This window comes from Pelobates fuscus, chromosome 5, assembly GCF_036172605.1.
Source record: "Pelobates fuscus isolate aPelFus1 chromosome 5, aPelFus1.pri, whole genome shotgun sequence".
Taxonomy (NCBI): domain Eukaryota; kingdom Metazoa; phylum Chordata; class Amphibia; order Anura; family Pelobatidae; genus Pelobates; species Pelobates fuscus.
In genome coordinates this window covers 46,396,613-46,423,317 of record NC_086321.1, presented here as the reverse complement: position 1 = coordinate 46,423,317, position 26,705 = coordinate 46,396,613, and the positions used below count along the sequence as shown (strand labels likewise).

At 42.6% G+C, this 26,705-nt stretch overlaps 1 protein-coding gene across 2 annotated transcripts; it reads right to left on the bottom strand.

Annotated features, from left to right (window-relative positions):
• Positions 1–288: 288 nt before the first annotated feature.
• Positions 289–25,727, bottom strand: DCAF12 (DDB1 and CUL4 associated factor 12). Of its 2 annotated transcripts, none has more exons than XM_063453808.1 (9): positions 25,541–25,727; positions 16,682–16,936; positions 14,527–14,730; positions 13,415–13,475; positions 12,759–12,952; positions 10,476–10,541; positions 7,112–7,274; positions 2,280–2,452; positions 289–1,388 (listed from the first exon to the last, which is right to left on the bottom strand). In XM_063453808.1, the coding sequence occupies exons 1-9, from the start codon at positions 25,601–25,603 to the stop codon at positions 1,230–1,232; spliced, it is 1,338 nt and encodes a 445-aa protein (XP_063309878.1). In that variant the 5' UTR covers positions 25,604–25,727; the 3' UTR covers positions 289–1,229. The 2 variants fall into 2 exon arrangements, with proteins under 2 accessions (XP_063309878.1, XP_063309879.1); XM_063453809.1 differs by having other exon boundaries at positions 7,118–7,274.
• Between the last annotated feature and the right edge of the window lie 978 nt (positions 25,728–26,705).

Sequence of the window (26,705 nt, the reverse complement as noted above, 5' to 3'; positions counted from 1 at the left end):
GATGATCTCAGCCAATAGGAAAGCATTGGGAGGCTATTGGGCATATGCAGCAAAGCTCTGGGACAATCAGCATCTTCTCACAGAAATGCATTGAATCAATGCTGCTTGCAGAGCATGGAGACACTGAACACTGTGCAGCACTTTACTAGGAAGCACCTCTAGTGGCTGTCTGAGAGACAGCCACTAGAGGTGTTACTAGGCACCAATGTAAACACTGCCTTTTCTCTGAAAAGGCCACATTTACATTGAAAAGTCTTCAGGGACAGGCTAAAGACACCAGAACCCCTACAAAATGCTGTAGAGGTTCTGGTGACTATAGGGTCCCTATAAAAAAAAGAGTTGCAATGCACATCATATGGTTTTTTTCCTTTCTTTCAATTTACCATGTGGGTAGAAACCTTTGCAAAAAAGATAAAATATGATTTTGAAGCAGGACTATTTTTCCTCCAATAATATTAGTTTTAGTTTTCACACCAAGTAAACTATGTACTGGTCACAAAAAAAGTACTCTTCACACACACACACACACGCACGCTCGAACACACAGACACACACACTGCAATATTTCCCCAGACTTTCACAGAAAATCTGGAAGGGCCCGCTCAATATTAAGGTATCTTAGCCTGCAGCTAAGCAATAGATGTCTGCTTTCTTTTATAGCTGTTTTCCGCCTTGGCTAGGTACAATCCTACTGCTCGGTGAATTGTCCTGCTGTTCGGCATACCAATGCAGGTTTCATGATATAGGACCGTGAGTCATTAATCCCAAGTAGTGGAAATTACACTATATTGCAAGAACAGACTTGCAAGGAATACATTCCTTAAGTTAAAATAATTTGGTTGCCATGGCAAAATAGATCCAAGAATCAGTATTTTTTTCCTCCAGGAGTCTCATGTGTGATAAACAATGTGGGTAAGAAATCTGGAGTTAAAAATATATATGTATAACAATATATTTGTGGACTGTACCTTTAAATATGAAAAAGGTGTTACGGGTGGGAAAATGTCAAATGTATAAGTAAAATAAAGGAGTTAAAAAGCTGAGAGCGCTCAAACATTTCTCATGGACTTTCTTTCAAAAAAGCAACTTTAAAAAAAAAAAAAAAAAAATGAAATATACATCTGAGACAATATATGTATTTTGAAAAAGATGAAAGATCCTATTGGTTGCATTCCGTGGAAATTAAATCCGTTCTTGCGGTCAGAAGGTTCATGGTGCCCACCGGATTTTTAACTCCAGAGACCGGCATAATTTCCATGGAGGCCAGTGGGCAGGGGACCACCAGCCACAAAGAGTTTTGTTCCTGATGAGTCATAGCAGTGGGTGTAAACGGCATTCGGGCAGGAGACCATATCGGAAAAGTAATTTCTCCACATATCATTGTGGTTCTAGAGGCAAGAGACAAGTTACATTGATTTCTGTCAGTAACGAGCACAGACCTTTCAGTCACTTTAATGAGGTTTTCTAAAAAAATATCTGTTATTGCACAAGCGCTATCAAAAACACAATGGCATGAAAGCTTTAAAATGAAAGATGGCAATGCTAATTGCCTCTTTAATAACATTTGCCACACATTCTCCTAGTTTCCTTCATGTTTCCACAGAAATAAATAGTGTGGATATTTGCACAAATTCTGTAACCGTTAAACAGTTCACGTACATGGTCCCTGCAATCTTGGGTTTCAATTCATGCTGCGTACTGTATATTTCAATATAAACCTGAGTCAACTCTCGCCATCAAGTCACATCTTAATGACCTTACATCTCTAAAGTTTTTAGGGCCTCAGATTAAAGACTGTCTGATTGCAGTCACTAGAGGCACTTCCTTGTGGCGAATATACTTTTGGTCGCCTGACTCTTGATGTCCTCATGTGTTGCATGAGGACATCCAGCGTCTGTAAAATCCACACAGGAAAATATTGTAGCAATGCTTTCCTTTGGGGAGGACTTAATGCGCTCACTGCGAATGGGCATTAGAGCCCCTAATCGTATGATGTCAGAGGTGGCGGAGCACCGACCCAGCACTGCGGGACATTGGTGCTGAAATCAGGTAAGTGACCTATGGTCTTTTTTTAACCCTTTAGCTGCCAGTGGAGGGGGCTCTATAGTGTTAGGAATACAGATTTGTATTCCTAATACTATAGACTCCTTTTAACCATTTGGTTTATAAGAGCAGGTCCGTCAATACTCCTGTACCAGCAGATATTCAAACATAGAATCACTTTATTTGTTTAACTATAGAGGCGAATGCACACTTTGTACTTAGCCATTCAGACCCACCAGCCAGCCTTTTCCCGTGGTCAACTTTACGATGCCTCCTTTGTGCTTGGAATCCTGGAATTTGCAAGCAACACTCTCCAAAAACTTCTGCGCCCGAATATCATAAAACAAGAGTGACCCATGTCCAGTTCCAACTGTGATTATGTGTTCATAGAAGCTGACTGACCGAACTCCTGCACAGATTGTAAAAAAAAAAAAATAAAAAAAAAAAATAAAGAACATGATAAAGAATTCATATAAAGCAATACATATTTATTTTGTTTGGGCATGGATTGCAAATGCAGATTTTCAAATGAATGAGTAAAACCTGTACACAAATTATAATAACTAATAAAAATAAATTAGTTACAAAAAAAAAAAAAATACACACACACACACACACACACACACACACACACACACACACACACACACACACACACACACACACACACACACACACACACACACACACACACACACACACACACACACACACACACACACACACACACACACACACACACACAAACACACACACACACACACACACACACACACACACACACACACACACACACACACACACACACGACCAGCAGGACCACAAAGGCATAAGTAACATCAGACACTATGAAGGATAGCGGTGGCATAAAAAGGTCAAATGGCCACAGAATATAATTCAAACATATAAGCAATTTTGAATATATGTGTCAGTTGAATTCACAATGATGCTGTCAGTTGAGAGGGAAATCTATAATGCAAAACAGTCCTTTGAAAATTGAAAGTGGTTTAGTGAGTGCAGAATCCAATTAAGTCTAACATATAGAGCTCAATATTGATGTTATTCAACAGTTGGCCCTAAATGTTTTCTGGACTGTGCCAACCAATAAGTAAAACACCTCATATGTTTCATAGCATCGTATCACTCAGCCTATGCTTCTGAACCTTACAGGAAACCCACCCAATTCCATTACCAATATCTTAACCCCTTAACGACGAGTGACGGACGAGGTCCGTCACTCAGGGGAATGCGTTAATGACGAGTGACGGACCTCGTCCGTCACCCGTTAAAATTAACCCCAGATCGCCGCAATCGCGGCGATCGTGGGGTTAATGGTGCTCCGGTCTGCCTCTGCATTAGAGGCAGACCGGGAGCACCGGATCGGGCTGTCAGAGTACATGTGCCCGCTCTGACAGCATGTCTGAGCGGGCACATATGTGCTCTCTATACTCACCTCCGCCTCCCTGCACTTCCTGGTTCTGTGTGAAGTGCAGGGAGACGGATCTTCAGTGATCCTGCCCCCTGGTGGAAAAAAAAAATAGTAAAATTAAAATCCCACCCCCCTTTACCCATTTTAATAAAAAATTAACCCCTTCCCTGCCAATTGATCACTGACTACAGTGATCAATTGGCAGGGATTACATTTTACTAAGATCTGATTTTTTTTTTTAACCCCTGAGGGTTAATTCTTTTTTTTTTTTTTAACCCTCAGGGGTTCAATTTATTTTATTAATTAATTTAAATATTTTAAAATTATAAATTTAGCTAGCTGGGGAGGGTGGAAGTTAGTGGGGAATTGGGGGATTTAGTATTACGCTAACTAGGGGTTAACGTTAAAAAAAGTTTAAAAATAAGCTTTAAAAAGTTAAAAAATTAAGTTAAAAATAAAGTTTTAATAACATTTAAGTAAAAAATTAAAAAAATAAACCCTTTACCCAGTCCAAATAAAAATTAACCCCTTCCCTGCCAGTCGATCACTGCCTACAGTGATCAAAATACAGATCACAGTATTATACTGTTCTAATTTTTTTTTTAACCCCTGACGATTAACTTTTATTTATTTTTTAACCCTCAGGGGTTAAATTTATTTAATTAACTAATTTAAATATTGTATAATTAAATATTTTGCTAGCTGGGGTGGGTGGGAGTTATGGGAAAATGGGGAATTTACTGTTAGTGCTGCTTACTGCTAGTTAGGGGTTAACGTAAAAAAAAAGCTTATAAAAATGTTAAATCTGTAAAAAAAAGTTTTACGAAAGTTTAGGAAACTTTAAAAAAATGAATAATCAAAACAAAAGTTTAAAAAGTAAAAAAAGTTTTAAAAAGTTAAAAAATACATTTAATAACGCTCATTACCACTACACCTGGTACAAGCTAGCGGAAAAATGATCCCACGCTAAGGTTCAAAATATGCCTTTTGAAATACCCTGGGATGTCTTCTTTAAGAAATGGTATGGCTTTATGGGGTATTTGGATTATATAGCCTGGTAAAATACTCTAAAATGGGACATGGGCACAGCGTAAAAATTCAAAATTTGAAAAAAAAATGGAATGGCTGTGTCCCAAATGTGCCCCTCCGATGTCCACATATACCTGGCAAAGGTACATACGGGGGTATTTTTGTACTCAGCAGACATAGCTGAGCAAAATATGAAGTATTATACAGTGGTAGTACACATATGGTTTGCAAAATATACTGTGCAAACTCACTTTGTGTGTCAAAAAGGCAGAAAAAAACGCTTATAACCACTACACCTGGTACACGCTAGCGGAAAAATGATCCCACGCTAAGGTTCAAAATATGCCTTTTGAAATACCCTGGGGTGTCTACTTTAATAAATGGTAGGCCTTTGTGGGGTAGTTTGAATTTAAAACCTGCAAAGATGCTTGGAAATTGCACATAGGCCCGGCGTCAAAATTCAAAGTTCGGTCAAAACTGATATGGCTTGGTCTCCTATATGGCACTGTAGCTTCACAAAATAGTGCCATAGACATACAATGGGGGTGTCCTTTTACTCAGAAGACTTAGCTGAGCATAATTTGGGGGGTTTGAACTTAGTGGCACACATGAAATATACAAAATGCCCAGCAAAAATGTAATCCGTATGTAAAATATGCACAAAATTATTTTTTACCACATACTTTGGCATGTAATGGTAAAAAAATGGGGGCATGTTAAGGCACAATATGCACCTTATGAGATACCCTGGAGTGTCTACTTTTACAAATGGTAGGCCTTTGTGGGTTTTTTTTGAACAGTCAAACTACTATAATACCCCAAATGGAAGCATAGGCTCATTAAATCCGTCTCTCAAAATTCTACTGTGAATACTGAAAAGGACAGGTCTCCTATATGGCACTGTAGCTTCACGAAATAGTGCCAAAGACATACAATGGGGGTACCGTTGTACTCAGCAGAAGTAACTGAACACATAATAAAACTTTGTACAGGAATAGCACACACCAACTTTACAAAATACACATGAGAAGTTCTTTGTTATAAGTTTGTGTGCGAAAACCCCCAAAAAACACAATTTTACTCCAATATTTAGCAGAGGTTGGCGGTAAAATGGCTACGTAGAAAGTGTCAAAACAACCTTAGGTAAATAGCCTGTGGTGTCTACTTTATATAAATATATACTTTTGTGTGGCAATTTTGTTTTCTTTTATGGCTATTAGGCTTACAAGACAAACATACCAAATTCTAAAATCGCTCCACATAAAAAGTTTATTTTACTCCTTGTGCTTTGTGACCTGTAACTACCAAAAAAAACTTAAAATCCCAGACACATTATATATTCTGTAATTCAGAACAACTAAATGAATTTATTTTTAATTACTTTCCTTAACCTGCACTAATTATGTACACATTATTATTGCAAAAACTGTAAAAAAAACACACAAAAATTCATTTTTTTGCATATTTCTGTATTTTTTTTATAATAAATAAGCATTTATATATATATATATGTGTTACATCAAATTAAAGCCCTTTCTGTCCTTTAAAAAACGGTATATAATATGTGTCGGTGCAATAAATTAGTAAAATGCAAATTGCAGTTGAACGCAAATAGCAAAAAATGCCGTTGTCATTAAGTGAAAGACAAGCTTCTGAAGCTCTGTCCTTAAGGGGTTAAACTCTCATCTGTTTTAAATTACCTTCAAGACTAAAAGTCTGATGACAAAACAAATACAAATATTAAAACCAATCTCCAAAATGCTAGAACCTACTATCACTAAATATAGCACTGATCCTTGTCGAAATAACCCTCGACGTCCATTTTAGACTGCTAGAAGGGTAAAACATTTTGGGTATTATGCTGTTAGTCAGGCATTGACAGTTTCTCACTACTGCAAGCCTGGAGGATCCATCGCACACTCGCCAGGACTAAATTCCACTTGTCAAATTTGAGTGCTGCTGTAAGTCTGCTGATGGCACCAGGTGGCCCAATCTAACATCCACCATAATCTCAATCTTACCACAATGCCTGTATTTTAAGGGAAACTATCGTGCTAGAAAAACTAAAAAAGTTGTTTTCCAAGCACTACAGTAACCTACAATGCTTCCCTCCCTCGCTGCCCCCCCCCCCCCCCCAGTGGCCCTGGAAGGAATAAAAATCATTCTGTCACTTACCTGATTCCAGTGCTGATATCTCTCGGCGCTGACATCATCCGTCCTAGTGCATTTAGACTGACCCAAAAGAAGACATTGCTCAATGCTTCCCTATAGGGTTTTAAAAGATGCTAGATGTCCTCATGCAGAGCACTATGCAACAAAAGCCACCTAACTACCCGGAAGTCGCTCTAGTGCCAGCCAATAGAGGTGGAGTTAACCCTGCAAGATAATTATTGCAATTAATCAATAACTGCAATAATTACAATTGCAGTGTTAAGGGAACTGGGACAGTGCACCCAGCCCACTTCAATGGGCGGAAGTGGTCTGCATGCCTATAGAGTCCCTTTAATCAACATTGCACAACAGAATTTGTATTTATTACCTCATCGCTATATCACAGTACACTTTCTTCCACCTAGTTTAATTAAATAAAAAAATAAGATGAGGCCTCACCACAACCTTGTTCTCTGCAGTATACAGACTTCACATTCTGAGGAGGCTGCCTCGGGTCAAGGAATGAGACATGTGCCTGGGAACCCACTGCGTACACCGACCACTCCAGACCATAAGAGAGACACACGTTCTCTCTGCAGTATGGTAACCTAGTTGAAAGCAGCTTAGTCCAAAATACAAAGAGAAAGAAATATGTCAAAAACTGTCTGGATATACCAGCAATACTTATTTGTCTAAAGTTCGATGGAAAAAAAAAAAGTTAAAATTTTGTCAGGTTATTCAAGTGTTTAATTCTGCATAAAAACAGGGGCAGAAAATAAATGAATTTCAAAAGTGTGTCAGAATATATATGTGAACCTTAAATTGTTAATGGCTTAACTTAGAAAGGGATTCATGTTTTTTTGCATTTTTATGAAGCCCCCTGAGTATACAATTCTGTATTTATCTGTGCACCTAAGGCTGTTTATATACAAGGTGTGTTGTCGATGGAACATATACCTGAAGAAGGTCCTTTTGGGACTGAAACACTGCTAGGTTCACAGTGGTGGTACAACATTTATTCTTAAAGGAACACTACAGTGTCCCTGCCGCCTTAAAGGACCACTATAGTGCCAGGAAAACCTACTCGTTTTCCTGGCACTATAGTGCCCTTAGGGTGCCCCCAACCTCAGGGACCCCCTCCCGCCGGGCTGGATGGTGAGGAAGGGGTTAAAACTTACCTTGATTCCAGCGCCGGTTGGGGAGCTCTCCTCCTCCTCTCCTCCCATTCGGCTGAATGGGCATGTGCGGCAAGAGCTGCGCGCGCATTCAGCCGGTCTCATAGGAAAGCATTTACAATGCTTTCCTATGGACGCTTGCGTGCTCTCACTGATTTTCACAGTGAGAATCACGCAAGCGCCTCTAGCGGCTGTCAATGAGACAGCCACTAGAGGATTTGGAGGCTGGATTAACCCTATTATAAACATAGCAGTTTCTCTGAAACTGCTATGTTTATTAAAAAAAAATAAAAGGGTTAATCCTAGAGGGACCTGGAACCCAGACCACTTCATTAAGCTGAAGTGGTCTGGGTGCCTAGAGTGGTCCTTTAACTTTGCAATGTAAAACAATGCAGTTTCAGAGAAGCGGCAATGTTTAATTTGCATGGTGAAGAGAAACTCTAATGACCGTCCTCTGTCTATAACAGAGTTTTACTCCATGAAATGTCTTTGGATGCCATCACGCTTTGCATGAGAATTGTGGGGATATTTATGGTATGATAATATTAAACAGTCGAGAATTGCCCACTATTTCAATTCTCTTAGATCTTAGAGATCGTTATCATGCAAGTGAAACGTATTCCATACAAATAAAATCCCAATTTGTTATAAAAATAGATCTAATTTATTGTGACAAATAATATAATAATAATATTAGGCAGCATGCATGATAATAATCAGTGAATATTTAGTATAACATAAGTTTGCAATACAATGGCTATGTTAAAACACGTTCCAATGGCTAACAGCATCAACTGTCAAGACTTTAGATTTATGATTGTACAGACATAAACAGCAAAACTTCACAGAGTCCAGGGAAAAGCCATAAAACCTTGGCTAACAGTTAACTGAATAACCCTTTCAATGCTGGCGAGATCCTCCTAGGCATATAATATCCTATTCTCATGTAATTTTCAATTAAAATAACATTCAAACCAGCTCATTAATCCTTTCCTGGAACCATCCAATAAGAATAATCTACCAGATTCTATAAGCCGAATTTTAATTTGCCTAAAAAGATATCTTATCTTATTTAGAGCAAATCAATACACCTGGATAAAAACATCAGTATGCTAACACATGATAATATCACACTAATATATAATTATTCTTGATTCCACCTGCAGAATGGAATGTTTATAAATATATATTCTTTAGTTAACTAAGATTTCTAAATATTGAAATCTGACCGTGATTTATCCAGTCATATATCAGGCTATTAGCTTTTTAATTAATTTAGATTCATTAAATAAAATCAGCATAATTACCAGTTAAGTAGATGCTCTCATCAGATGAGTAGGTAGTCCCAGGAACTTGAATGCGTGTATGATTGGTTGTATGGAGGTATGTAAGTAATAGGAATAAATAAGTGTTGCTTAGAAAGTAAGAGTAAAATTCCAGGAGTGTTTCTTGAGTTGGGTCCAAGAGAGTTTGAGTGTTAGTCCCAGAGTGAATATCTGTCATGGATCTCTCTGCATGTTTGAATCTGAAATCCCAAACTCCAACTCAAACTAACTTCTCTCTTCCCTTTGTCCTAACTTTTAAAGGGCCAGATTCTCTGTACGTCATCAGTTGATAAGACCAATAGGAAACTGAAGGTGTGGTCAACCTGCAGATTGCAATTTAGGTATTTGGTCCATAGAGGGCACTCTCGCCTCACTAAACTTTCCTATCCAGGAAAGAGTTAACTTTTCCTGATGACGATTTTGACATCATTTGGCTTATCTATATGACTACCATAACTTAAATTTACTTATCAGTTCAAAGCTTGGATTTTCTCCAGACAGTGCGTCGACAATTCCTGTTGTAATTTCTAAAATTGACAGTTGTAAACTAAATTTCACTTTTACTTACAATGGGACCTTGTAAAATTTAGAAAGTAAATTAATTACCAAGTCTTCTCTGTCACTAATGTCTGCGTTTAGAATTATTTCTATTCCATTAACATTTGGACAGAGCATTCCATCCCCCTGCTTTATTGCTTATCACTTGGCTTGTTTATATAAAGCATTCCTTAGCTCAGGCTAGTGGTTACTGTTACAGAAATGTTATGTATCTTTGTTAGCCTGAAATCCAAAATGGAGTCTGCTCTGTTCTGAGTGACTCTGACAATATACACTTTTAATTTCTGGTTTAGCACAAAATGTCTGCCGATATAAATATCCTGACAGAATGTCCTACGTCTTCAAATTCCCCATAGGAAAGCACTGATTCAATGCTTTACTATGGGGAAGTGCTAATGTTCGCGCGCGCCGCGCATTATGTTCCCCCATTAAAGCCTTTCAAAAGAAGAGGAAGAGCAGGGCACACTATAGTGTTTGAAATACAGGTATGTATTCTAAAAGGATCCTTGTGTTCCTAATCTATATTTTATATCATTTATGAAACAGTAAGTTTTGATCAAGATCGAGAGGGTTTTTTTCACTTCTCAACTTGAAACCCAATTCACAAAACTTCGGTCATAATATATAGGAGTTGAGAACATATTTTTTGGCCTAATATTTTACTTGCTGGAAATTTTATTACATCTAATATGTTAACCCACAAAATACGCAGTGTATACAAAATCATTTAAAATGGTAAATACTTGGCCATCTCTAAATAAATACCTTTGTTAATGTATGTTCTGCTTTCCAAAGGTGGAAGTAGCCATCCAGGGAAACAGCCCCAAGTTCCTGGAGAAAATGAGATTTGAACAAAGTAAGAGAGAATCAGAATGTGCTTTGCAGGTAATAACCCAGGTCCAACGTCTACAGGAGAACCTTCTCCTCAAAGGTACATCACCTGATTACATCATACAGATGTGCACACTCTAGCTGAAGAGGAACTAAAACATTAGCTAAGGTTTATGCATAAATGGCTCTGGAAGAAAATAATAATATATGGAAAAGGAAAAGGTTCACTGCTATGTAATCCGCTTTCCTTATTTCAGAACTATACAACAATCACAGGGTACATGCATATGCGGAGCCACAATTTGTTCACACTGGTAATCACCTAATTCAAACAACTATCACCTTCTTATGAGCTGCATGCTATCCCTGAAACAGCACATTCTCTTTCTTATTTCCTTGAATCTGTTATCCTTAAACTTTGTCTGTTGAGGTACCATAAGGATCAATCTACTTCTACTCTTTGGAAAAGTATTGAATCTTTTTGTTTTAATTAGAGCTCGGTGCTTGGGGCATAACACCTTGTCCTCTTGAAACTAGTTATCCTCTATGGCAGTTTTTAAATTTGAAACTGCACAAACAGAGATATTTTTTATTGCTGTCAGAGGTATAGCTCCACCTCCAGCAGCGTCATAACTATGTCAATAGCCAAGTGTGCCAGACGTCTAATGTCAATTCTGTGCATATTCATTGCACAAGGAGCTGAGCTGATGCACCAAGACTCTAAAGCTCTGAAGAAGCCAGATGCGCATTGGGGAAGGCTTGGTGCCAGGCAGTTTAAGTTTTTGTTTTAAAATAGGTATTTTGTTTAACCATTTCAGTTGAAAAAGATGCCTAAGCAAATACATGAATATGTATGCTATATCATATTAAACAGTTTACGTTGTTCTCAAAACATGAGCGATTAACTTATCAAACTAGAGACCGTTCACCTTGCAATAATGTATTTCTAATGGTATATAACAAAATTCGATCTTATAAACCTGAAATGTTATTATTCTAAATATGAAATCTTCATCTAGTTGCAAATATTACATTAATAACAACCTGCAAGAAGGAGTCTTTACATTTAAAAATCATGATCAAAATGAAGTCTTGCGGACTAGTGATTTCAATTGACTTGATTTAAGTCCACCCAGTTTCTGTAACCATAGTGAATACTGGCAGTCTGTGTCAACGCTCTTGATATAAAATTACTTTGTGATATTACTTATAATTAACCAACAAAGCTCTATTCCTCTAAGTAAAAACAGGTCACTGGTGTGGTGTCTTCCTGACACAGCTATATATGGGTTTGTATCTAATTTGGAATATTTTTCAGCAGCTGACCTAGCTAAGCTCAATATAATACAGTACATTAAAGGACCACTATAGTGCCAGTTGAACAAACTGGTTTTCCTTGCACTATAGAGTGGGTCCCCCTCACCCTCAGGGTCCCACTCTCGCCGGGCTGAAGGGGTTAAACTATTACCTTTCTCCAGCGCGGGGCTCCCTGAGCCCTGGGGACTCTCCTCCCTCTTCCGACGTCAGCGCTGAATGCGCAGCAAGAGCCGTGCACGCATTCAGTCGATAGGAAAGCATTTCTCAATGCTTTCTTATGGATGTCCAGCGTCTTCTCACTGTGATTTTCACAGTGGGAAGCGCCTCTAGCGGCTGTCAATGAGACAGCCACTAGAGGCTGGATTAACCCTATTGTAAACATATGTTTACAGCAAAAAGGGTTAAACCTAGCTGGACCTGGCACCCAGACCACTTCATTAAGCTGAAGTGGTCTGGGTGCCTTTAGCGGTCCTTTAATAAAAGCTAAAGTGTGGGGAAAATAGTGTAATTTATAATGTATTCATCGAAAATGAGGAGTAGTATGTATAGGTATGACATTGAAATACAGTGCTCTCTATCAACCATTTATTACAATTATATAGCCCTCATGTTGGGAGGAAACCTGATCTACTTATTTAATATAGCTACTTTTATCATTTCCTTTTAAAACCAGGATTCCTAAACAAGCAGTTCTTGCGTCACTGATCACGTTGACACTTAAAAAAAAAAAAAAAAAAAAAGGATTTGTGACAGAAACGGTAATAATGGTGCGATGGAGAAACATTCCATGGTAATAGATCTAACACTTACAAACAGGGCAGATGAGTGCAAAGCTACAATGGCAACTGATGCAAGTCTGCAAAAGCCATTTAAAAAAACATCATCTATGATCAGTGCTACCTTGTTATTGCTGTTGAATGCAAGGGCTCGAACTTTGCAGTTGGTGGAGTTGCTGCTTTCTTTGGGGATATCCTTTAATGCTTTGTGGGAAATGTGGGCATACACTGGAACCCTGGACAGGTCATCTTGGAAGTCACTTTGATTGAGCAACTCTTCTGTAACCTCCCAAAGGCCCATGGAGCCGTCTCGAGACCCTAAACAGAAAAAGTATGGATTTCAGAGGGTATAGCAAAGTTGCTTGCAAACATGAAATGTTATGTTTGTTTCAAGAGTTCTGGCAATATCTCTACGTGGTCAGTAAGTAAGGTAATGGATGCATGTACATCATGGATGGGTGAGCAACACACATAACAGTCCTAGACCCAATATAGAAGTGTGTAAACAATAGAACTATATTTATTTCTTAAGATCTTTCAACAAAAATACTAGTTTACATTTTATAGCTTGATCAAACAGCATTGCCATACACATGAAGGGCATCTGCAAGTCAGGTTGCAAAAGCCAGATAAAAAATAAAATAATTAATGAAAGTAGAGCCCTTAAGTCAAAGACGCATGCAAATATATACACACTCTATATGCGCACTATATGGAAATGCACACAAAGCGAAGACAGACAAATGTCTGGGGCAATTTACACATTTACCATGGCCTTACCTGAAACTGCCATGGTGTCACTGATCCATGCAATAGAAAATATCCAGTCATTGTGTCCCTCCTTATAAGAAAAGAAAATTGGAAGGCAGCATTTAGTCATATCATTTCTTGGATAGTAAATAAGTCCAGTCATTCTTTTAACACTGTACTTGTTTTTGAGCACTGTGAATTTCTAGGTGAAAATAGCATCATTTCTTACAGGCTCTTTTAAAAATATATGGCCAGGTTGTGAAAAAAATAATTTCACATACAAAACGCTCCAGGCCAATATTAGAGTGACTGTGTGTATAAAGAAAAACACACAAAAACAGTTCAAGTTTTCCGCTGACTTTATTTGTTCACTTGCAGCTGCTGTTTGGAGCTAGAAATTAGTTTAGGACAGGATTGGGAGAGCTGTGTGAATAACAATTGAACATACATACATACACTGTATAGTTTGAGCGTGCATTTATATTATTTGTAGCGATCATATATATTGAACAGGTGTGTAGACCTAAAGAAGAGGAGAGCTTGTTATTTGTTCTAACAAGTAGTTAGAACAAGATGGGATGGTACTTAAGAAACCAGCACACTAAAATACAATGGTGTTTTATCACACTAAATCTTTATTTGGTTCAGAAGTTTTTTTTCATAGAAACACCTTTTTTTAAAGTTAGAGTGGAGTTTGCAAAAAATTAATTAAAAACTAAATGCCCTTGGTGTTGTTCACATCTCAGCCTCCCGCAACTTCAAGGATGCATGGTTCAATGTAATGCTACTTATAGAAGAGCATGGGGAACGGATTTTTTTCTTCTGTGTCACATGTCTGTGCAGCGGGAGCGCCTCTAGTGACTTTCCGTATGAGACCGCCTCTAGAGCCCAATTTAAACCTGCAATGTAATCTAAGCAGTTTCTAATACCCTACAATGTTTTACAAGGTTAAAAGGACAGGGCCACTACACCCAGTTCACTTTATTGAGATGAAGTGGTTTGTGTGACTATATTGTCCCTTTAAGTGAGGCACCAGTTACAATGGCTATTTACCACAATTCTTGCAGTTTATTGCTAAACAATGGAGCTTGTTCCATAATCAAATATGACAAAGGTGAAATAGAAATAAATCAATCACTCACATCTCCCACACAGACAGGATCCAAGGTAGGAAGCCGATAGACTGCAAGGCTGTTAGGGTTATCACCTCCAGTAGCCAGCAAAGTCCGGGAAAGGTTTAACTCAATGGCGTGGATCCCACAGTTTAGAGTTGTGTTGACAGGCTCTCGGTCTTTCAAAATAGGAATCTTTGTGATTTGACCCGTCTGTACATCGACCACAAACAACTGCAAGTTCACAAATAGCATTTACAGTAAGAAGGCTAGTATGATTAATGCATCAAATCCAATAACCGTTAAGAAACTATTTTCAAGGGAGAATATGGACACAACTTATCATCTGAGTATTTTGGCCTGAAATCTTCTCCCCTTTTTCAGATTATGTTTTGTTAACTAAGAAAAATAAAAATAAAGTTCTATAGAGTAACCTGCTCTTCTTAGACACACCCCTTTTCACACAAAGTGTTCCTGGACTGTCGTCTGCCTCTCAGTACATACGGGAAGCTGAGCTGCTGGGAGACAGACGCTGCACACTGGAAGAATTAGACAGTCAGGGAAAGATGTGGTGAGTATTACTACTAAATGTATTTCTGCCATTAGTTTCTGAGAGTCATATCTGGGGAAGCAATAGCTTCCAGCTCAGAGCTTAGCAAAAGAGGCAGAGCTGGCTTCCTGGAAGGTCTGTCTAGGCTTTGTAATTGCCTCTCAATCTATGTATTCAGCATTCACTGGCTGCATCCTCTCTCTTAATAACAGAGTGTTCTTCCACTGATACCTGGTTTCTTTCAAAGAATTAAAGGGACACTATAGTCACCAAATCAACTTTAGCTTAATGAAACAGTTTTGGGGTATAGATGATGCCCCTGTAGTCTCAATGCTCAATTATCTGCCATTTAGGAGTTAAATCACTTTGTTAATTAACCCTAGTCACACCTCCCTGCATGTGACTTACACAGCTCTCTTAAACACTGTAGAGTGTCATCTAATGTTTACACTTCCTTCATTGTAACTTCTGTTTAATTTAGAATGTCTTACCTCCTGCTCTACTAATAGCTTGGGGGACCTTGCAGTAGACTCCCGTGAGTGATTAAAGTGCAATTTACAGAGCAGGAGAAGAAAACTTAAAGAAATTTAACATCGGATTAAAAATGAAACTAGAAGTTAAATAACTTTGTTTATGCACCCTAGTCACACCTCCCTGCATGTGACGTGCCCAGCCTTCCTAAAGAGTCATCTAAAGTTTATCCTTCCTTTTTAGCGAGTATTGTTTAATTTAGATGTTCTTATCCCCTGCTATAATAGCTTGCTAGACCCTGCAAGAGCCTCCTGTATGTGATTAAAGTTCAATTTACAGAGCAAGAGATAAAATTGTTTAAGGTAAATTACATCTGATTGAAAGTGAAACCAGTTTTTTTTTCATGCAGGCTCTGTCAATCATAGCCAGGAGAGGTGTGGAAAGGGCTGCATAAACAGTAACAAAGTGATTTAACTCCTAAATGGCATTGAATTGAGCAATGAAACCTTAGAGGAATGATTTATACACTAAAACTGCTTCATTAAGCTAAAGTTGTTTAGGTGACTATAGTGTTCCTTTAACTTGGCTCTAGTCCAATCAATGCACTGTGACTTCTCTCTGTATTACATGTGTGTCGATCACACAATACTAAAAGGTGTAGGTGCTCTGTAAGAGGAGAAAATGTCTAGAGAAGCAGTAGTCTAGTTTGTGGTTATAGGGAGTAACAGATTTCCGAGAGAGCAGTTATGTAATATGATCCTAATGTAGTAACAATATATATTTCCACATTTGGAAATGCATATTTATTAGAGGCTTAACTTTAAATCGGCTAACCCTTTCCAGACCACCAAATGCGCATCAAGAGCCACGCGCGCATTCAATCAGTCCATAGGAAAGCATTTCTCAATGCTTTCCTATGGACGGCAGCATCTTCTCACTGTGAAAAGAACAGTGAGAAGCACGGAAGCGCCTCTAGCGGCTGTTAATGAGACAGCCACTAGAGGCTGGATTAACCCTAAAGTAAGAAACTGCTATGTTTACAGCTGCAGGGTTAACACTAGAGGGACCTGGCACCCAGACCACTTCATTGAGCTGCAGTGGTCTGGGTGCCTATAGTGGTCCTTTAAGAAAACTCTATTTGAGACAGATAAGAAATAGACTTACTGTATTGCATTTGGTTCCACAAACTACCTGGCGATGGTTTAGCCATTGCGAAGCAAAGACTTTATTAAGTGCCCCGAGATTGAATTCTCTCTCTGTAAGTATACTGGGGAGAGTCTGGGCAGCATATCCACTTAACAAGTGATGATAACGTCCATCACTTTTGGCTTTGACCTCTCTCGATTTCAAGTAATACACCAATGACTTCTTCTCTGGAGGAAGTCTCTTCCTTTTCTGAGCCGCATGATCCCAGTCAGCCTTTAAGAAATAAAATATATATATTAAAAAAAAAACACAAAAAAAACCCCACCATTAACCTACAGATAGAACAACAAATGGTTAGGCATGGTGTGACAATGTTTTTAAAAGAAGAACTATCTAAAACAATGGTTCTCAACCCTAGTGTGCCTGTAATAACCACACCATCTACAACTGCTCAGTAAGGTACATTGACTGCAGAAGTGGAGACGCCAAACATCGGTCTCTTACAGGACCGCAACCAAGAAGCCCCTGTACAGGCCATCAGTGTGACAACCACTAAAGGTGGCATTAGGTAGCAATGTAAACACTGCTGTTTCTCAGAAACAAAAGCGTTTACTAGACATGTGCAATAATTTGTTGTAAGACATTCCCTCGAACAAAATTAAATTCCTGGCAATTGCAGAGTTAACGGATTCCAAAAATACGGTCACTTCATACCTAAGTGACATAATTTAGTTTATAAATGACAGAATTGGCTGAATCATTTAGACAACTCTGACATTTAATTAAATAAAAAAGAAATGCTGTAATTTATGAACAAACGGACCAATTTTTTCAGAATTGATTAGCTGGATACAATGCATTTGGACAAATGGCTTAGGATAATTTTTTTCACATGCCTAGTGTTTACACTGCTAAGACTACAGGGACAGTCTCTATTGTAGAACCACTGTAGTGGGTCTTTAGCTTAGAGAGTCCCTTTATTATTTACCAATTACCGTATATACTCGAGTATAAGCCGAGTTTTTCAGCACATTTTACATGCTGAAAAACCCCAACTCGGCTTATACTCGAGTCAGTGTCTGTATTATGGCAATTTATATTGCCATAATACAGACTGGGGGCTGTCAGAGTTTACTTACCTCTCCTGCAGCTCCTGTCAGCTCCCTCCTCCGCGCCGGTCCGTTCAGCACCTCGGTCAGCTCCCAGTGTAAGTCTCGCGAGAACCGCGGGGTCATAGTACGGCTCTCACGAGACTTACAGTGTGAGCTGACAGAGGAGCTGCACGGACCGGCGCGGAGGAGAAGGGAGCTGACAGGAGCTGCAGGAGAGGTAAGTAAACTCTGCCAGCCCCCCTCCCCCCACTGAACTGCCAATGCCACTGGACCACCAAGGAAGGAGAGCCCCCCTCCCTGCCATGTATCAAGCAGGGAGGGGGGACGAAAAAAAATAAAAATAATAAAATAATATTAATGAAAAAAAATAATATAACAAAAATAAAAATAAAATAATATATTAAAAATTCCCACCCCCCCCACCAAGGCTCTGCATCACACACATACACACTGCACGCACTCACACACACACACACACACACACACTGCACTCACACACACACACACACACTGCACTCACACACACACACACACTGCACTCACACACACACACTGCACTCACACACACACACACACACACACTGCACTCGCACTCATAAACATTGCACTCATAAACACACACTGCACTCACACACACACACTGCACTCACACACACACACACTGCACTCACACACACACACTGCACTCACACACACACACTGCACTCACACACACACACTGCACTCACACACACACACTGCACTCACACACACACACTGCACTCACACACACACACTGCACTCACACACACACACTGCACTCACACACACACACACTGCACTCACACACACACACTGCACTCACACACACACACTGCAGTCATACACACACACTGCAGTCATACACACACACTGCAGTCATACACACACTGCATTCATACACACACACTGCATTCATACACACACACTGCACTCACACACACACACTGCACTCACACACACACACTGCACTCACACACACACACTGCATTCACACACACATTGCACTCACACTGCACTCACACACACACTGCACTCACACACACACACTGCATTCATTATATACACACACTGTAAATAAATATTCAATTAATATAATTTTTTTAGGATCTAATTTTATTTAGAGATTTACAAGAAGCTGCTGCATTTCCCACCCTAGTCTTGTACTCGAGTCAATAAGTTTTCACAGTTTTTTGGGGTAAAATTAGGGGCCTCGGCTTATATTCGGGTCGGCTTATACTCGAGTATATATGGTAGTATTTGAAGATTGTGTCATAGAACGATCATTGAAGAATCAGTTGCCATGCTAATGAGACATACAGAGTTATGATACCCCCCAATAAAAAAGGGGTACGAACCACAGATTAACAATGACACAGAAAAATACCAAAAAGGAACGGAGGTATTCATACCTCACAGAAATAAAGCTCCTTTTTGCTGGGACAGCCCAAAACACACCAATGGGAGTGCTACTAGAAGCATGTTATTTAACTTACTATTTTTGAGAGAACATCTGCATATGTTCTCCTTGCTTCCTGATTTATAATACTGCTTTGTAAAAAGAGGGATAAAGACTACTATAATCAATTTTAAATATAACAAAGTGCAGCATATTCTTCTGTTTACTCACAGGTACCAATTATTTAAAAAAAAAAAAAATGAAGACCCGATAATTGCCCAGCTAGACTGCCGCTTGTTGTAAGGTGTTTTTCCAATTACTACAGTTCTACAAACTCGGGCATTATATGGTAAATGGGAGTGGTACAAATATGACTCATCCGTATAGAAAGGTATTTTCATGTAAAGAGAGTGTACATGTACACATTCAACAGCCAATGAATGTAAACTTCTTAAATTACAGTATATCCCCCCCCCTCTACCCATAACTTATCAGCAAGAGAGCAAATGATCTGAGAGCATCATTATGAACTTACAACATTCATATATACTCCTTACCACAGAGATCAATGTAGAAAACAAAATTGAGTAGTGACAGATTGACAATGAAGACATTTGTTGATTCTGTTTAGTTCTTCACAGTGCTACATAGAAGAAACCAAAATTTGAATTGCTTTTGGCTCTTTAAAGGAGCACTCTAGGGTCAGGAACACAAACATGTAGTGTTAAAACCACCATCTAGCCCTCTGATCCCCTTTTGCCTCCATAAATATAGTAAAATCTTACTTGTATTCAAGTCTGCAGCTGCTCACCACATATAGTTATACACATTCTTAAAATTAATCAGTGAAACCACTGGATTTGCCCAAAAAGGTGTTATGCGCCTTTAAAAGTCATTTTTATTCTTAGAAAATTGTATATAAGTGTATTAATTCCATTCTCTTTATAATCCTTTCTGTACAAATGCCAAACCCAGCAGAAAGACGGAGAAACACAAAGGTGAAAGCAATGGCTAAGGCCACAGCAGGGTACAATGACTACCAGCCTGGAAAAAAAGTCTGCTTTTTGGAGAAGACAACCAGACATAATTCACGCTGAATTAGTAAGAATTTTTACTTTAGTGAATAAGGTAACTCAAATATTGTCCAAATAATAAAGCCAGAGGCCACTATGTCTCCATCAGCACATTTGATTGGATGAAAAAGTAACAAGTTGTGTTTCTGTTAAACCTGGGCATTTGTTTTCAGATGAAAACAAGTTTTAATCAGAATTTTCGTTACTCGTCCAAAAGACGAATGAACAAATAGAAAACACAATTGCTTGTTGGGCGAAATCTCGTCATTGCTACTCGTTCTTTGTTTGTTCTAGTTTATTACAATGAGGGAGCTAGTGGCTCCCTCCTTGTAATATTTATTTAAAAATCGAAGCATCGAGGAGCTGTTCTCCCAATTGCTTCCTAAATACTGTGGAGTTTAGCAGACATGCCCATACTTAAGGCACAGCAGTAGAGGCAGGAGGGAGGAGTTAAACTCCTTTATTTACCAATACTAAGTATTTTTTTTACTTAGTATAAGTAACAGTGTATGAAAGATCAAAATTAAGAAAAGGAAGGGATTTTCGTAATTTTGGTCTAATGAGGAGCTTTGTCGTAGATGGCTCCCTACTCCTTGTGGGATTGCCATAAGGATACCAAAAAGGAGCTATCTACTAAACAGCTCCCTAATTTGGTACTGTTAAATATATTAAATCAGGAATATAAACTAGATCTACTAGGTTTTGATACACCATAACTCTGTCATCCACCCATCAAGCTAGTGAGTGGGTTTACAGTCTGTATTGGAAACTATACACCCATTCCCCTGTTTACATTTTACTCATCCAGGCCTCGTGGGCCTAATTCCACACTTCCAGCCATGTGACACCTGGGGAATCCAAACAAACTCCACATTGTATGAATATCTCTGAGCCCACTTAAACCACCGAGCATCCATTACCAATTAAAAACTCTTGCTAGTCCCAGTACAACTGTCAAGGATCAACAAGCCATTCTCAATGAACCACCACTCCAGTACATCACAGTCATTTTCAATAACCCCCCTTACTTTACTAATCACCGTGCTAACCTGTCAACCATCCATTCCTAATGAACCTCCCACTCACTGCATTAGTCACCCTGAACACATATTATACACATATACCAATGCATGGGCTAACATATCATTAACAATGACTTCACCTTGCCAATCCCAGGGCCAGTGTTACCCACTCTTTTACAACTTGCCCTCTCTTATCTTACCAGTTCCTGTGTCATTTGTCAACCAACCACTCCCAATGAACCTTAAACACCTTGCCAGACCCTGCGCCATCATTACCTAGCCATTTATAAAGTACTCATTCACTATACTACTGGTCAGCCAATTAGTTCTAATGAACCAGCATTAACTTTGCCAGTCCCTGTGCTCACAGGTCACAGTCAATATCAATAAACCATGCCTCACTTTGCCAGTTCCTGGGCCCGCCCTGGTTTCCACAAACCATGCCTTACTTTGCCAGTCCATGTGCCCGCCCTGGTTTCCACAAACCATGCCTTACTTTGCCAGTCCATGTGCCCGCCCTGGTTTCCACAAACCATGCCTTACTTTGCCAGTCCATGTGCTCATCTGTCATAGTCACTTTCAATAAATGATGCTTCACTTTGCCAGTCCATGTGCTCACCTGTCATAGTCACTTTCAATAAACGATGCCTCACTTTGCCAGGCCCTGTACTCACCCTGGTTTCAATAAACCATGCCTCACTTTGCCAGTCCATGTGCTGACAAGTCATAGTCGCTTTCAATAAACTATGCTTCACTTTACCAGTCCCTGTGCTCACAGGTCACAGTCACTTTCTGTGAACCATGCCTCACTTTGACAGTCCCTGTGCTCACATGTCACTTTCAATAAATCATGCTACACTCTGTCAGTCTCTGTGATCTCTGTGGTTTCAACAGACCATGGCTGACTCTGCCAATCCCTGTGCTCACAGGTCACAGTCAGTTTCAATAAACCATGGCTGACTCTGCCAGTCCCTGTGATCACCTATCACAGTCAGTCTCAATAAAACCATGGCTAATTGTGCCAGTCCCTGTGATCACCTATCGCAGTCAGTCTCAATAAACCATGGCTGACTGTGCCAGTCCCTGTGATCACCTATTGCAGTCAGTTTCAATAGACCATGGCTGACTGCGCCAGTCCCTGTGATCACCTATCGCAGTCAGTTTCAATAAAACATGGCTGACTGTGCCAGTCCCTGTGATCACCTTGCACCCCATGAAATCCCTGGTCACTCGCCCCCTCTCCCTGGCAGCTCGCCCCCTCTCCCTGGTCACTCGCCCCCCCACCTATTCCTGGTATCTCCTGCTCACCCTAGCTCTTTCTCCCTGGTCGCTCGCCCCCTCTCCCTGGTCGCTCGCCCCCCCCACCCATTCCTGGCATCTCCTGCTCACCCTGGCCCTCTCTCCCTGGCATCTCCTGCTCACCCTGGCATCTCCTGCTCACCCTGGCCCTTTCTCCCTGGTCACTCGCCCCCTCTCCCTGGCAGCTCGCCCCCTCTCCCTGGCAGCTCGCCCCCTCTCCCTGGCAGCTCGCCCCCTCTCCCTGGCAGCTCGCCCCCTCTCCCTGGCAGCTCGCCCCCTCTCCCTGGCAGCTCGCCCCCTCTCCCTGGCAGCTCGCCCCCTCTCCCTGGCAGCTCGCCCCCTCTCCCTGGCAGCTCGCCCCCTCTCCCTGGCAGCTCGCCCCCTCTCCCTGGCAGCTCGCCCCCTCTCCCTGTACCCATTCCTGGTATCTCCTGCTCACCCTGGCCCTCTCTCCCTGGTCACTCGCCCTCTCTCCCTGGTCACTCGCCCTCTCTCCCTGGTCACTCGCCCTCTCTCCCTGGTCACTCGCCCTCTCTCCCTGGTCACTCGCCCTCTCTCCCTGGTCACTCGCCCTCTCTGCCTGGTCACAAGCCCTCTCTGCCTGGTCACAAGCCCTCTCTGCCTGGTCACAAGCCCTCTCTGCCTGGTCACAAGCCCTCTCTGCCTGGTCACAAGCCCTCTCTGCCTGGTCACAAGCCCTCTCTGCCTGGTCACTCGCCCTCTCTCCCTGGTCACTCGCCCTCTCTGCCTGGTCACTCGCCCTCTCTGCCTGGTCACTCGCCCTCTCTGCCTGGTCACAAGCCCTCTCTGCCTGGTCACAAGCCCTCTCTGCCTGGTCACAAGCCCTCTCTGCCTGGTCACAAGCCCTCTCTCCCTGTACCCATTCCTGGGATCTCCTGCTCACCCTGGCCCTTTCTCCCTGGTCACTCGCCCCCTCTACCTGGCAGCTCACCCTCTCTCCCTGTACCCATTCCTGGTATCTCCTGCTCACCCTGACCCTGTCTCCCTGGTCACTCGCCCCCTCTCCCTGTACCCATTCCTGGTATCTCCTGCTCACCCTGACCCTGTCTCCCTGGTCACTCGCCCCCTCTCCCTGTACCCATTCCTGGTATCTCCTGCTCACCCTGACCCTGTCTCCCTGGTCACTCGCCCCCTCTCCCTGTACCCATTCCTGGTATCTCCTGCTCACCCTGACCCTGTCTCCCTGGTCACTCGCCCCCTCTCCCTGTACACATTCCTGGTATCTCCTGCTCACCCTGACCCTGTCTCCCTGGTCACTCGCCCCCTCTCCCTGTACCCATTCCTGGTATCTCCTGCTCACCCTGACCCTGTCTCCCTGGTCACTCGCCCCCTCTCCCTGTACCCATTCCTGGTATCTCCTGCTCACCCTGGCCCCCTCTCCCTGGTCACTCGCCCCCATCTCCCTGGTCACTCGCCCCCATCTCCCTGGTCACTCGCCCCCATCTCCCTGGTCACTCGCCCCCATCTCCCTGGTCACTCGTCCCCTCTCCCTGGTCACTCGCCCCCTCTCCCTGGTCACTCGCCCCCTCTCCCTGGTCACTCGCCCCCTCTCCCTGGTCACTCGCCCCCTCTCCCTGGTCACAAGCCCTCTCTCCCTGGTCACAAGCCCCCTCTGCCTGGTCACTCGCCCTCTCTCCCTGGTAACAAGCCCTCTCTCCCTGGTCACAAGCCCCCTCTGCCTGGTCACTCGCCCTCTCTCCCTGGTCACTCGCCCTCTCTCCCTGTACCCATTCCTGGTATCTCCTGCTCACCCTGGCCCTTTCTCCCTGGTCACTCGTCCCCTCTCCCTGGTCACTCGCCCCCTCTCCCTGGTCACTCGCCCCCTCTCCCTGGTCACTCGCCCCCTCTCCCTGGCAGCTCGCCCCCTCTCCCTGGCAGCTCGCCCCCTCTCCCTGGCAGCTCGCCCCCTCTCCCTGGCAGCTCGCCCCCTCTCCCTGGCAGCTCGCCCCCTCTCCCTGGCAGCTCGCCCCCTCTCCCTGGCAGCTCGCCCCCTCTCCCTGGCAGCTCGCCCCCTCTCCCTGTACCCATTCCTGGTATCTCCTACTCACCCTGGCCCCCTCTCCCTGGTCACTCGCCCCCTCTCCCTGGTCACTCGCCCTCTCTCCCTGGTCACTCGCCCTCTCTCCCTGGTCACTCGCCCTCTCTCCCTGGTCACTCGCCCTCTCTCCCTGGTCACAAGCCCTCTCTCCCTGGTCACAAGCCCTCTCTCCCTGGTCACAAGCCCTCTCTCCCTGGTCACTCGCCCTCTCTGCCTGGTCACTCGCCCTCTCTGCCTGGTCACTCGCCCTCTCTCCCTGGTCACTCGCCCTCTCTGCCTGGTCACTCGCCCTCTCTCCCTGGTCACTCGCCCTCTCTGCCTGGTCACTCGCCCTCTCTCCCTGGTCACTCGCCCCCTCTCCCTGGTCACTCGCCCCCTCTCCCTGGTCACTCGCCCCCATCTCCCTGGTCACTCGTCCCCTCTCCCTGGTCACTCGCCCCCTCTCCCTGGTCACTCGCCCCCTCTCCCTGGTCACTCGCCCCCTCTCCCTGGTCACTCGCCCCCTCTCCCTGGTCACTCGCCCCCTCTCCCTGGTCACTCGCCCCCTCTCCCTGGTCACAAGCCCTCTCTCCCTGGTCACTCGCCCTCTCTCCCTGGTCACTCGCCCTCTCTCCCTGGTCACTCGCCCTCTCTCCCTGGTCACTCGCCCTCTCTGCCTGGTCACTCGCCCTCTCTCCCTGGTCACTCGCCCTCTCTTCCTGGTCACTCGCCCTCTCTCCCTGGTCACAAGCCCTCTCTGCCTGGTCACTCGCCCTCTCTCCCTGGTCACTCGCCCTCTCTCCCTGGTCACTCGCCCTCTCTCCCTGTACCCATTCCTGGGATCTCCTGCTCACCCTGGCCTGGTGTCTGCCTGCTCCCCATGCTGTCAGTCCGAGTGGCCCTCAGTGGGAGTTACCTGCTCTCCGGAGCCCACGGCCGGCCCCGCCCTCCTCTTCCTGCTAACTGCTCTGCGGGTCATGCTGTCGCCCCCGCATGGAGAGAGGCCGGATCGCAGGATTGCTCATATAATGGAAAGAGGGAACCAGGACGGGGAAAGGCTGCAGCTACGGTTCCCAATGACCTCTCACCCCGCGGCGTAACGTGACAACGTCAAAACGCGTGACGTAATTACAGGCCGCTCCCGCGTCGCCGAGCAACTGAATGGGAGGGGCCGGGGGCGCGGCTGCAGGAGTTGCCTAGCAACAACCTCCTACCTGTTTCTCACCCTCCGCAGAGAGTGTGATCTGGGCAGAGTGCCTTAATGGTGTGTTAATAGTCTCCTGCCATTACACCCTATGGTTATAAATGGCAGAAAACTATTATCTCACCATGAAAGCCCTACTGAGCACAATTATACAGGGTCAGTCCATAAACAGTGTATCTTATCAGTGTTTTAAAGTGAATTCCAAGTTTTGGCCCAAACTGAACAAATTCTACTATTTTGGTCTAAACGTTAAACCGCGCTCTCTGGAGTTATTCATTAAAAGACAAAAAAACTAAAAAAAACAGTAGACTGGCTCCTAATTTTGTAATCAAATATCCAATAGGGTGGTGATACCTTCTTTATCCCAAGATATGGAGGGAAAGCAGGAAACAGTTGCTAACTTTATATGTTAACATTTATTGCAAGAAAAAAAAAAATGATTAAACAAAGCAAAGAGTAGATACAAATAATTAAAATATCATACTTTTGGCAACAACAACTGCTCCTGCGCCCTGAGACGCGTTTTGCCCTGTCCAATGGGATTTTTCAGTAACCTTTTAAGGGGAAGACTTCAAAATATCTAGTAGGCTCGTTTCCTTAGGGGCATTTCAGAGAGAAACGTGCATTAACCCCTTATGGACACATGACGTGTCTGACACGTCATGATTCCCTTTTATTCCAGAAGTTTGGTCCTTAAGGGGTTAAAGAATGCTGATCTAAATCGCCACTTTATTTAATTGCAACAGACCCAGACAGATGGTTGCACAGACACAAACAAAAACCCACACAGGCGTATCGAACATACAGACACTTACATACATACAATGTGTGGCGAAAGTAACCACTGGTTCTTGGAGGGGCCTGCGTGCCAGACTCT